Source organism: Gopherus evgoodei, chromosome 18 (genome assembly GCF_007399415.2).
Source record: "Gopherus evgoodei ecotype Sinaloan lineage chromosome 18, rGopEvg1_v1.p, whole genome shotgun sequence".
In the NCBI taxonomy this organism is placed as follows: Eukaryota; Metazoa; Chordata; order Testudines; family Testudinidae; genus Gopherus; species Gopherus evgoodei.
Genome location: NC_044339.1, coordinates 7,864,810 through 7,878,135, shown reverse-complemented (window position 1 = coordinate 7,878,135; position 13,326 = coordinate 7,864,810). Strand labels below are relative to the sequence as shown.

The 13,326-nt window shown below is 41.6% G+C and overlaps 1 protein-coding gene across 5 annotated transcripts in view; it reads left to right on the top strand.

Moving 5' to 3' along the window:
* UBR4 (ubiquitin protein ligase E3 component n-recognin 4) overlaps positions 1-13,326 on the top strand; it is a 112,714-nt gene that overhangs the window by 20,733 nt on the left and 78,655 nt on the right. For all 5 annotated transcript variants that reach the window (XM_030537597.1, XM_030537595.1, XM_030537598.1 and 2 more), the window contains exons 23-38: positions 461-643; positions 1,121-1,243; positions 1,341-1,570; positions 2,203-2,327; positions 3,074-3,171; positions 3,778-3,935; positions 4,964-5,173; positions 6,089-6,190; positions 7,596-7,696; positions 8,399-8,597; positions 8,967-9,155; positions 9,520-9,583; positions 10,377-10,568; positions 11,164-11,234; positions 11,367-11,514; positions 12,038-12,265. In XM_030537597.1, the coding sequence (XP_030393457.1) occupies positions 461-643; positions 1,121-1,243; positions 1,341-1,570; positions 2,203-2,327; positions 3,074-3,171; positions 3,778-3,935; positions 4,964-5,173; positions 6,089-6,190; positions 7,596-7,696; positions 8,399-8,597; positions 8,967-9,155; positions 9,520-9,583; positions 10,377-10,568; positions 11,164-11,234; positions 11,367-11,514; positions 12,038-12,265 (2,421 nt within the window). The remainder of the gene's footprint in view (positions 1-460; positions 644-1,120; positions 1,244-1,340; positions 1,571-2,202; positions 2,328-3,073; positions 3,172-3,777; positions 3,936-4,963; positions 5,174-6,088; positions 6,191-7,595; positions 7,697-8,398; positions 8,598-8,966; positions 9,156-9,519; positions 9,584-10,376; positions 10,569-11,163; positions 11,235-11,366; positions 11,515-12,037; positions 12,266-13,326) is intronic.

Sequence of the window (13,326 nt, the reverse complement as noted above, 5' to 3'; positions counted from 1 at the left end):
GAATATTTCAGTTTTCGCTAAAGCTGAAAAATATAAATTGTGCAAAATGTCCTAGATTTGAGAAAGTCAAGCTGCTGGCTGTGAAATGGTTCTTAAAGTTGGTCCTTCCCTGGTTTTGTTTAGTGGTAAATGGTAAAAGAAACTCAGCACTATGTATTAAAACATGTAATGAGCTTCTGGATCATCATACCTCCCTACATTTGGGAGGTATGATGATCCAGATAAGGTCTGGCTTGAATGGGAGACTGAGAATTTTATGCCCCTTGACAGGGAATTAGGTCAGATAAGAAAAGTTGTGCCACACAACCAGCATGAAATAGAAATATAGTCCACTCACTCTTCTCTCTGGGACACTGCCTCCACATGCAGACACATTTAGGGGCCCTGGACAGGATCACAGCTGAAGCAGGTTGATTGTAAATGTTTGCTTCCTGATGTATCCTCCACTGTCTTTGTTTAGGAGGCCTGTGCACTTCAATACTATTTCTTGATACTGTGGCGGATATTGGGGATTTTGCCTCCATCCAAAAACTACTTGAATCAGCTGGCCATGAACACACCAGAGATGAGTGAATGTGATATCCTGCACACTTTGCGCTGGTCTTCCCGCTTACGTATCAGCTCCTATGTCAGCTGGATCAAGGTACAGCCCTCTCTTTAGAATTTACAATGTAGGATTTTTGACAGATTATTAGTATTTAACACAACAGCACGAGTTCCAGAGCTGTACTGATCTGTGTCAGGAGTAAGAAATGAAATTGCAGCAGTGTGTGTCAGAGCTTGAAGAGGAGGGAAATATAAACTGCGCTAGGTGTATCAAAAATAGTTTTCATCTCCAAGTGAAGCTGAGGGAATCAAACCAGTTAGTCTTGTTTTTATAGCTCTTTTGATCATATTAAACAACATTAGCGGGTGTTTCTAAGATGGACAATGCTCATTTTAATCTCTGCCTGGTTCACTGCATATGGGAATTGCAATGTTTGCATGGTGACAGAAAATGGGGTTTTAAAAAAAACCCACAAGTATCATAGCATGGTAGTGGTTCATAAATTGGTAAATTCCACAGCCCTTCTATATTCCCTTAAATGTGATGCTAAATCTTTCTTTGCAACACATACAGGATCACCTTATCAGACAGGGCATGAAAGCTGAACATGCTGCTTCTCTCATTGAATTGGCATCTACCAAGTGCAGCTCAGTGAAATATGATGTGGAAATAGCAGAGGAGTACTTTGCTAGGCAGGTAGGTTGGTATGAATACTGGATACATAGAAGAAGGTGTGGAGCACTGATCTTTGTGTGGCGCATTGCTGTTACAAATGTTATCATTCTGTTTTAAGATTTCCTCTTTCTGTGGGATTGACTGTACCACAATTCTCCAGCTGCATGAGGTTCCCAGCTTGCAGTCCATTTATACCCTTGATGCTGCAATTTCCAAGATCCAAGTTTCTCTAGATGAGCATTTTTCCAAGCTAGCTGCAGAAACCGACCCACACAAATCATCTGAGATAACCAAGAATCTGCTGCCTGCTACGCTACAGCTTATTGACACTTATGCTACATTCACCAGGTACGCTGCTGACTTAACTCCTCTAGAGGGATATTGTTTTATTTTCTGTACTTGGCTCTTCATTTTGTGTTAGCTCCCCATCCCTGTAGTGGTCCTTGTTTATAGTCCAGAATAATGGCTCTATTTTATAGCACATAGAACGTACCATGTTAAATCAGTAGACTTCTAAAATCCATAGATTTTATTATTCTATTTCAAGTAATCTAATATCTGATTTTTCAAGACTTTCCTACAAGCTGCAAAACAGCTTTCTCTCTGAAAGACAGAGAGCAGCACAGGGCTATTTCAGTGAGTTATTCTTGTGACTGTCAGGGTGACTTAGAAGTGAGGTGGTTTAATTGTTCAGTGGGAGTCCAAAGCCTTTTAAACTGCCTTTGGTTCCTGTGCAGAAGAAAGTGAAAGTAAAGCAGCCCCCCGCCCCCCCTTTCTCCCCATGCGGCCACTTCTATTGGTAAGTAACTTAAAGGAGCTTAAAAGCCTAGAACTCGTGGAATGGTATTGTAGGATTTATGGGATAACAATTCAGAGGGTTGGTTCTTGACGTTTGCCTTCCCATCTGTCATCGTATTGGCATGTTAGTTCTGAAATGCAGAGCTGCCCACTGAAATGAGTCCTTTCCACCCCCAATACAGATCTTACTTACTGCAGAGCCTCTCTGAAGAGGGGTCCACTGAGAACAAACCTTCTGAAGAGAAGCTTCGGGGATATGCTGCTGTCCTGGCTATTGGATCTAGCCGCTGCAAATCAAATACTCTGGGTAAGGCTCTTGCGGAGTTTAGTCGTGTTCCGAGATTTGTTTAGGGGAGACTTTTTTGATACAATATTGTAAAGGTTCAGCTTCAAAGCTGTGCTGGCAAAAGGTTCACTCCCCTGCCGCCCCCCCAACTATCACCTCACAGACTGGGGTATTCATTCTGTGTAGTTCAGTCAGGTACTTGCACCTGTGGATTCAGAAGCAGTGGTAGTGCAGCAGTCTAAGGGGATATCATGAAAACAATAACTAGATTAAAATGGTTTTGCAGCTGTGTTGGCAGTCTGCTGGCATAGCTGTCCTTTGAATTTCCCTGGATTCTCACTGCGTGAATGTGTTCACTTATGGGATACGCGGTATACCGTGTAGCAAGTGAAACTTTCAGAATTCCTCACAGGAGGGATTGTTGTTGGTTAACCACTTGATTAAAGCATTTTGACAAGTTAATACTGTTGAAATAACAACTTTTCACTGGAGGAACTGTCTGTTGCATGACTGAGTTGCCCGAGGCTGTGGAGGGTAGTGCCGGGTTTATTTTCTGAAGACCAACATGACTTAAGAAGAATGCTAAACTGGCTTCACCACCAGAATTACAGTTCAGACAAACCTAGCTATCCAGTTTCCCATCAAAGTTAACTTACCTAATTCAGTTGGAAATGTTCTGTTTTTTTTAAAACAGGGCCTTACTGCATTCCAGCTTCCCTGTCAACCCCTGTGAAATTCCTTATTTTTACTGTCTCATTTGGTTGCAGGCCCAACGCTTGTACAGAACTTGCCATCAGCAGTGCAGGCTTTATGTGAATCCTGGAACAACATTCATACTAATGAATTTCCAAACATTGGATCATGGGTGAGTCCAGTCCTGTGTAAAGGCCCTGAAATAGCTCTAACTATGTAACTTGGTGAGAAAGTTGTCTACTATATTTTTTTTTGTTCAACTTTCATTAAATTGTAACAGCTAAACATCTGACAGTAGGGAAATAGTCTTTCTTATGCTAGACATGAGTCATCTGCGATTGCAAAGGTATCCAAATTTTGTACAACCAAGAGCTGCAAATTTTCCTACGAAGGGAGCAGATTTACTGCATCCTTCTCTTTTAATGTAGAGGTTTGGCCAGTGGAAATTAACAAGTTCCATTAGCCATCAGAACAGCCCTGCTGCTTAGTACAATATGGAGGATTGCATGTTGGTGCGTGAAGTCTGTCTGGGTCACACATCCATATTAAGATGATGGTGACCATAGGCTGCACTGTCAACTTCTGCAAACTGCAGTTCTACCACCCTGCAGCTATTATGGCAATAATGTGGAGGTTTTAAAAACCCAGAAGGTGAACTTCAGCCAGAAGACTGCATGACACACTTAGTTAATTCATATATGCTAATTTTTTACGCACCAATTGTGCTTTCTGTGCTATGTATTCATCCTGACTGAACATGAGTTCTGATTCTTTTTAGCGCAATGCCTTTGCGAATGACACAATCCCAGCAGAGAGCTACATCAGTGCTGTTCAGGCTGCCCATCTGGGCACACTCTGTAGCCAGACTCTGCCCCTCGCAGCCTCCTTAAAGCGTACCCTCCTCTCCTTGGTCAGACTCACTGGGGACCTCATCGTGTAAGTGAACATTTGTGTTCCGTCTGGTTTTGCTTGTTCTTTTGAACATGACTTGCAACTGACCATTCCTGTTTATGGGGAAAAAAGTTGGGTAAAGGACACTGTCTTTCTGAATTTGAGACTGGGAACTGTAAGAGTGAAAAAATAACCACCGACTCAGCATTAGATCTCTAGAAGCCAGATTTCTCCCTAGAAGGAATTCTTAGCCCCTTCTTCTTGTAGAATTGGTCACAGAATAAACACATGTCCCACAAAATGGGGAGAACAATGGAAGCAGTATGGATTGCTTTTTAGATTGTGATCACCAGGTGTGTCCTCTTAAAAATATTAATACTAGAAAGGAAAACAGTAACAGTTCTTCTGTGGTGACTTTTATTCTCCAGGTATCCCAAAGCACAGACCAGGGTTCTGATACTGCACCAATGTCTGGGACATACTAAACGATGCAGTGACTACCTTGGAAAACATTGCAGATACCTGTATACCATAGGGCGGGGGTCAGCAACCTTTCAGAAGTGCTGTGCCGAGTCTTCATTTATTCACTCTAATTTAAAGTTTTACGTGCCAGTAATTCATTTTAACATTTTTAGAAGGTCTCTTTCTATAAGTCTATAATATATAACTATTGTTGTATGTAAAGTAAATACGTTTTTTAAAATGTTTAAGAAGCTTTATTTAAAATTAAATTAAAATGTAGAGCCCCCGGACGGGTGGCCAGGACCCGGGCAGTGTGAGTGCCGCTGAAAATCAACTCGCGTGCCGCCTTCAGCACCTGTGCCATAGGTTGCCTACCACTAACATAAGGGCTCAAATATAGTTTCGGCAAGGAGAACTGTTGTGTTAAGAGAGAATAGCCAGGACAACTGAATTATACCCAACTATTTGAAAAGGGCTTTGTACCTAACAATTACGTAGTCTTCCATCTAGATCAGTTTCCCAGCTCTGTGCCTGCTAAACTATTTCATTGTGTAGATCTTTTACTGGTGTACTAATGGAAATGTTTCTGCTGTTTCTCTTCTCCCTTCAAGCTGGTCAGATGAACTGAACCCACCACAGGTTATTCATAGCTTGTTGCCCCTGCTGTTGGAGACCAGCATGGAGAGTGTGGCAGAGATCAGCAGCAACTCCCTAGAAAGGATCCTGGGACCTGCGGAGTCTGATGAATTCCTGGCTCGTGTCTATGAGAAGTTGATCACAGGATGTTATAACATTCTGGCTAATCACTCCGACCCCAATAGGTATCAAATCACACACAATGTATCCCTTCATCGTGTGACCTGCCAAGCCTGATGGACAGGATTATCCTGATCCATTTGTTCATCAGTGTTTTTATTTGTTCTCTGGAAAGGCCACATATTAGCTTGTTCTTTTCTGAACTATGCTATTTAGTTAAATACAACAACTCGCAGTTCCTTTAAAGATTACTGGCGCTTTGTGAATCCATGAAGTTGCACTCTGCCTCTTTTTCAGTAAGCATCTGAATCATCCTCTTTCCAAAGAGGTGGATGGGGCGAGTGTGTCAGTGCCCTCTGCAAAGTTAACTGCTAGTTTGTTCTGATGCTGTGACTGTCACTTGGTTATGGTCTGCAGCCTCTTTAGTCTGTACTTTTAACTGTTTGCAGGATTTCTTAACCCTTTTTGTGTCCTCCAGACACAAGACCGTTACATATATTTCTTCAATACACCCTTCCTCTGTATGAGAGTTTTTATATTTTTTGTTTACTACATTACTCTCTAAGGTCTCCTGAGCCATGTCCCAAGGTTCTTCCTTGGCTAAGGCTTTTCTATTAAATCCTCCTCCTCAAAAGAGATTATAAATTGTTTAATGTAGTGCTCCATTCTGAGAGCCTACTTTCTTATCTGGATGTTTTCCAATGCCCTGGCTAGGGCCTCCCTACAACCATATGTGGCTTGTTTACCCGGAGTCTTAGATTGCAACACCAAATGTGACAATAAGACATCTTGGAGTTGAGCCCACCTAAGGTGGGAAACTGAGGCATGATCAGTTTAGGCTTAATCAATTTTTTATTTATTTATGAATTGTCAAACCATCGTTTTCACATATAATTTCTGATCCTATATTTGACAGATAATAAACAGATAAGACGGAGCAGGTAGTGCACCTTTCTTTATACTTAATCTTTGATCCACAGTGGCCTAGATGAGTCAATTTTGGAGGAGTGTTTGCAGCATCTGGAGAAGCAGCTGGAGAGCAGCCAGGCCCGGAAAGCTATGGAGGAATTCTTCTCAGAGAGGTGAGGTGATGGAATATTGCATTCTAAGTACTTATTTTCTCCCCTGTTAATCCTTGTCTTGTTGCACTTAGCATTTGTGGAATGCTGTTGCTTCTGTACAGGAAAGTGCAAAGTTCATATAATCTGCACAAGGAACATGTCGCCCTTTGGAGAGATGAAGGGTTTTGTAAGTGTGAAAAGATTCCCATGTGAGAGAGAGAGTTGTTCTGCTTTGACACTGCAGATAAAATGTTCAATTAGTCATTTCAATGACTCGTTGTGCGAGTCTTTGGATACATCTGTTTTGTCAGAGGCAGCATAAAGAACCTCTTGAGAGAGGCTGTATTAATTTGCCTGTCAGCTCTACTTGTAAAGTAGCACCTGTTCTCTCAGTGCTACCCCAAGATAGCATTGGCTTGGTCTCCTGAAGGATGCCTTTTCCTGTCTTAGAGTATGAAGACAGGGTAGTGCGGATGTAAAACAGCAGAGCACAGCAAGCGTGTAGAAAGAGATGAACCAGGGGAGAGTTAATTCCAATTGCAAAGCTGATTGACAACCTTTACATGCTCTCTACTTCATTTTGTTCAGCCCAAGCTAAAGGAGCATGATGGGGGAGTTGGCTTGGTTGGTGTGCACTATTGGGATGGGAGATAAATGAGAAAAGAGTAAGCAAGAAGATGATGACAAAAGATGTTGAGATCAGCTTTGGCCCTTTTGTGATAGAACCCTGGTTTGTAACCAGATGGCTCATGATCTGTGAGCTCCTGAGGTTTGCATATGCCTCAGAATTTGGAGCTGAGGCTCTGATGGCATTGCTCTTGAAAGCATTGTATATAGCCAGATTGAAAAAGCATGTTAATGTTGTGCTCCTAACCATGAGTTAGTACCTCAGAGAGTGGAGGAGAGGACGATATGAAAAAGATGTGATTATTTTACCAGCAGGCTGAAATTGCTTCAACCTCACAGCTGCAAGCATTTTTTTAACTAGGCTCTTCTGTTAAGTAGCCTTAATTTTTAGCTGACTGACTACAGCATGACTCTGTGTGGCTCTAATAAACATTGAAGGGAAGTAATGTTGGCACTTGTTTGATATTTCCCTTTTGACTGTCATTGCTTTGCTTCTTCACGGACAACCCATTAACGTGTTCTGCTGTCATTCTTTTCTGCTGAAACTAGGACTGGAATTTTAAGAATGGAAGGTAGCTGCCTGCAGTACTCCATCCTTACTGTGCTGGGTGCAGGGTTAAGAGTTTTGTCTTGTTTAGGTGTTTATCCATCCGTGTCTCCTCTCCCCCGGAAGTACTCTGCAGCATATGAACTGTTTCTGCCCTGGCATCTAAGTTTGATGTAAATAACAGTGAGGAAAAGAGATGAGTGCATTGTTGAAAGGTTTGACCTGATGATTTCTTTTCTCTCACTCAATTAGTGGAGAACTGGTCCAGATCATGATGGCAACAGCCAATGAAAATCTCTCTGCTAAATTCTGTAACAGAGTTCTGAAATTCTTCACCAAACTCTTCCAGTTGAGTAAGTGACTGTGTTTAATCTCCACATCAAAACTTTGATGTCCATTTAACATTTTTCTTGTTCTGCATATATTGACCTGCAGTATGAAAATGCTTGAAAGAAAATTTTTGGGGAGATACTGACGACTACGTGTACTCATTCCCAGTCATCTTTTGTGTTTTGTTGTCTTCTGTCCCCTTCTCCTCTCTAGCTTCAGTTTTCAGTTCTGTTGCTGTCCCTCCCCTGACAGCTGCCCACTGTGCACATTTTTCCTTAACTATTTGCCCTTTCAGTGTGTAGGAAAAGCGTATTCTGAGTTAACTAGTGTTTCGGCCGTCCCTCTTTTGAAGGTGAATGTTTGCTAAGCAGACCGTTTAGCTCTCTGGAGGAGCAGGCACGAGGGGACTGTCTGGCAATATCTTCAATATGCATATGAACAACTAGAGATGACTACAAGCTGGAAAATTACTCAACTCACTTTTATGTCATGCTTGATTTAGTTACCCCCAGTGTATATGAGAGAGAATAAATGTCTAGGGGGAACGAATGGAGGAATAGAATTAAAATGATGATGATACTAACAAGGATAGCTGTGGGACTGTCTCCAATTGCATGCACTTTAGGGAATCCAGTGAATTTTGCTTTTAATAATAGAAGGAAAATTGTTGTCAGGCATGTTCAATTTACAGCCACAATATCAACCCTGATAATTCTGTCTCCTAGCTGAGAAGAGCCCCAACCCCAGTCTGTTGCGACTGTGTGGCTCCTTGGCCCAGTTGGCCTGTGTTGAGCCTGTACGCCTACAGGCCTGGTTAACTAGGATGACCATGTCACCACCTAAAGATTCAGATCAATTGGATGTTGTTCAAGAGAACAGGCAGCTGCTGCAACTTCTGACAACATATATTGTTCGGGAAAACAGGTAGGGAACAATCTTACGTGACTTGCATTATATATTGTTGATAAAATACATATTCCATAGACACCTTCTAGTCTGTTAAATAGTGCTGATCTCTCATGCTGTAAGGCCATTGTCTTGCTATTGTTTTCTAGTGTATATTAATGTAGTACTATTTGAAATGGGACTATATTAACATACCCTAGGAAACTTTTAGTGTGTGCCAGCAGGGCCCATATGGGGCAGTTAATGCGGGACACACTAGTGCGTGCTAGAATTTGCACTGATCTGGTGCCGGCTAATATATTGCTTGGATAACCCTCTGAAAAGTTGAGCTTAAACTGGTGTAGATGGGTGATTTAATGCATCTCAAACTTTCTTCTTGTTGGTTAGCCAAGTCGGAGAAGGCGTGTGCACAGTTCTGCTGAGTACCCTTATACCAATGGCAACAGAAATGTTGGCCAATGGTGATGGAACAGGCTTCCCTGAGCTCATGGTTGTGATGGCAACTCTGGCCAGTGCTGGGCAAGGTGCTGGACATCTCCAGCTTCACAGTGCTGCAGTTGATTGGCTGGGCAGATGGTAAGAGGAATGAGTCTTGTATTGGTGATTGATTATCTTCATGTGTTGGACTTCTTGGGAGTTTGGTAGTGGAGAGGGGAGAGCGAGGGGACGCTGTGTGGTTGCCCCATAGTTCAAAGTGCCACCTATTGGAATATGTGGTAGTTGGGATAAGTGCCTTTATGGAGACTTGTATTGGAACTGTGGAGGTCCTTCCCTTTTTCCTCTTGATGATTTAGTGGCCACTACCTTAATGATTTCCATATTGCTGTTGTAAAACTAACCAACTAAATACTTGGAATCATCATCAGTGAGGATTAAATTGATAATTTTTAAGAGCTGGTTTCTATAACGATCTTTTTTTTAACTTTCCTTTATCCTATAGCAAGAAATACCTGTCTCAAAAGAATGTTATAGAAAAAATGAATGCTAATGTCATGCATGGAAAGGTAAGAAGCACAGGCAGTTCTCAGTCCTCAATGTTTGGTCTGAGCCCTGGTCTGCATCAGAAAAGTTATACTGGTGTATATATAGTGGATAAGTGTTTGGTACCTTGTAAAATCTAAATCTTCACCTGGGAATTTCTCTGATCTTCCTTTTATACATGGTAGTGAATTTGCTTTTGCTTTTGCTTACAGGCATACACTGTAGATTCAGACCCAAATTAAAGCCTTACACTCTGCCCTTTTCGGACTATATATAATTATTGTTTTAATGTCTCCCTGAAACTGAAAATTCATACCTCTAATGCAAATACTGCAAGCGGATAAAATCCCAGTTTCTTTTCTTGGCATTTTGCTAACAAAGGCAAGGTGTTGAATTTGATGTGATTCACCAGTGAACTGAAGATGTCATCTACTCTCCACTGTCCATTCTGTTCCTGTCATCTGGCATGAGGTTGAGACCTATTTGTATTTGGTAGTTTTAGTATCCTACCAGCTCACAAGAACTGGATAGAGTAGCTAGTGCAATATGCATGCCCACAAATCAAAGCTTCTCAGGCCTCTCACCCTTGAGAGACCTTCTTAAATGTTTTAGAGAAAATGTCCTGTCCCCATACTGTAGCAATATGCAAACCACCTTGCAAATCCCAAATCAGTTATGTGCTGTGGTAGAATTTGAGTGCAACACAAATCCTTACAATCTGTGTCATTAAGAATTGGAGATATTTTCACATTTGTGCTCATTTAAACATAGATGCAGGAGGATTTAATTATTCCTTCTCTTTTTTTTTTTTTGCAGCATGTTACTATACTGGAGTGTACATGCCACATTGTCTCTTATCTGGCTGATGTCACTAATGCTCTGAGCCAGACCAGCGGCCAAGGACCCACTCATCTTTCTGTTGATGGAGAGGAACGGGCTATCGAGGTGGATTCAGACTGGGTGGAAGAGCTGGCAGTGGAAGAGGAAGATTCTCAAGCTGAAGACTCAGTAAGTTCTCACAGTGTGATGTTCACAACTAGTAGCTGAAAGCAGATAATGTTGCATGGTTGTAACAGGTGGACTAAGTAATCCATCATCTCCACAGTCTCCCTTATACAATCAATTAAATTGTTGCATGCAAATAGTGAGAGTCACAATAGCCTTCTAGATTTATATGTGCAGCTTCCAGATCAAATGTAGAAAAATATTGTGTTTTGACTTATAAAGAGTATAATTTCATATTGGACAATCTTAACCTGGGGTCTTAAAGCCCATCTGTATCCTCTCTCTTAAGTCACTGTCAGCAATATAGATTTTGCAGTTAGAACGTAGCTACATAAGACAGAAGAGAATCCAGCTCATCCTTGTGCAGATAGATTAATTTTTCAGTGTTGACAAAGGTAAAGACTTTTTTTGTCAGTAAAACAAGCAGAGATGAGCTGAAGACAGAGAGCAGAAATGTTGAGTAAGCTGTTGCTGGTCTGATATAGCTGGTTTTCAAATGTGAATTTATCAGCGAATGGGTTTCCTTTGTATCAAGTGACTCCAGAGTAGGCAGGTAGATATGTAATACACTGACTAAACAATCTTCCTTCCTAAACAGGATGAAGATTCTCTCTGCAACAAACTGTGCACCTTCACCATCACACAGAAAGAATTCATGAACCAGCACTGGTAAGAGCCCTCCAGGTCTTCCTAGATACAGACTATCAGCCTGGGTTTACTGGCCATTCAGAATTGGGGAAGAGATGATGTGCTAAATCTGAGGGGCTATAGTTTCTAACCTGTCTGGTTTCTTTTGTACAGGTACCACTGTCACACTTGTAAGATGGTGGATGGGGTTGGTGTTTGCACGGTTTGTGCTAAAGTTTGTCACAAGGACCATGAGATTTCTTACGCCAAATATGGTTCATTCTTCTGTGACTGTGGAGCGAAGGAAGATGGCAGTTGCCTGGTAAAGGATCTTCATGGCTAAATTTAAACTGTCCTGCAACTATTACAGGTTGCCTAAGTTTGGCTTTGCAAAGTCTTATATTGCACAATAGTTATTCTGTGATATCAATATATGGGAGGGGTCTACTTTAGAATAAGCTTCATCACTCCCCTGTAATTTGCAGCTTTCTACTTAATGATTTCACCCCCTTCACCAAAAGGATCTATATTGGCAGGTCTCTTAATACTAATTAAGACTTTGAACCTACATAACTAACTTGTGGTTTGTAGGTCAACTTCAAGTTGCCCACTTACCAGATCTCTGCTGTTTTGATGTTTCCCACCAGCTGCCAACCATGTTACTTCCTGTCTAATACAACGTCTAAAAGGAAAGTGACATGTAGGGTACAGGATTATTGCTGTCTTATCTCTCTGAAAATGTACTCTAAAGAATTAATTTTGCTCCAATTGAAATCATTGGGAGTTTTGTCATTGACTTAAATGGAAACTGGATTGGGCCCTCAATATTGCTTTGTCTTTTCCAGGCTTTGGTGAAGAGAACTCCCAGCAGTGGCATCAGCTCTACCATGAAGGAGTCTGCATTCCAGAGTGAGCCCAGAGTGCCTGAGAGTGTCATCCGCCATGCGAGCAACTCCCCTGCTGATAAATCCAAGGTCACCATCAATGATGGGAAAGGCCCTGATGAAGAGAAACCCAAGAAGAGCAGCCTGTGTCGAAATGTTGAGGGCTGTCGAGAGGAATTGCAATCCCAGGTATTGTTGTCACGTTAAAATCTCATTCAAGCGTCAGGATCCCTCTGTGTAGTAGTTCTTCAGGTTTCTTTGTTCTCCTAGAATGAAGCTGTCTTTTTGGCAGCCAGTGCTTCTAACTTAGAGACTTTTACCATTTTGATTTAGTGTTATGCCAGTACAGTATTAGTGTAGGGGATATGTTCTGTGTTGAGAGTTAACACTGGATTTTTGTGTCTAATGCCCGTAAGAAACAGTCAGTGATTGTGGAGTGGGCTGTACTGGTAGTTATGTTACACTAATAAAATAATACCAACGGGATCTTATAAGAGGGATAAGGCAAAATGCCGCGTTTATTATAAATACAGAGAAAGAGAGAGAAATCAGGATATGCACTACTATTCCTTATTTATTCACACACTCATTGAAACAAGTTCTGCAGAGTTGTTATAGTTACCAGCCTAAAGGTTGCTCGTGGCAGAGTACTGGCCAGGTAGCCTGCACATAAGGGTGAAGCCGAGTCCTTGTCAGATGCGCGTCAGATGCTCCTGAATGGTGGTTGCAGAACCAGATTCAAAGTTTTCTGCCTTTAGAGTTCGTTTTTATAGGATTTTATTCCTATACCAGTCTATGAGAATTGCTTCATCATGCTGTTACTGCATTTGAAGTGTTAATCACTGTTCTCACGTTTGAAATAAGTCCCTCATGCAGACGGCACAGCAGCGACGGCTGTCAGGTGTTTATCTTGTTCTTTTGGTTCTTTCATCCTTGGGATCATTGGGTGGATTCCAGTTTGCCCTCCGAGGGTCATCCGGTTATCTCCACTCTGCGCGTTCTTTGGCCAGTCGAGACTGAAGTTGTAATTCTTAGGCTGGCACTTCTCTGTCCATTCATCCTTTTTATTTTAATCAAGCATCCATCCACATCAATTCTCTGTTTTAACATACATTTATCATTATTATTACTTCACTATCTCTTAACTTCTAACCACTCTCAGGATGTCACAAATCTACTTAAACTTTAACATACATAACAAACAAGTTAAAAGCTCCAAAGAGAGGGAAGCTGTGTTCTGTTTTGAAGAA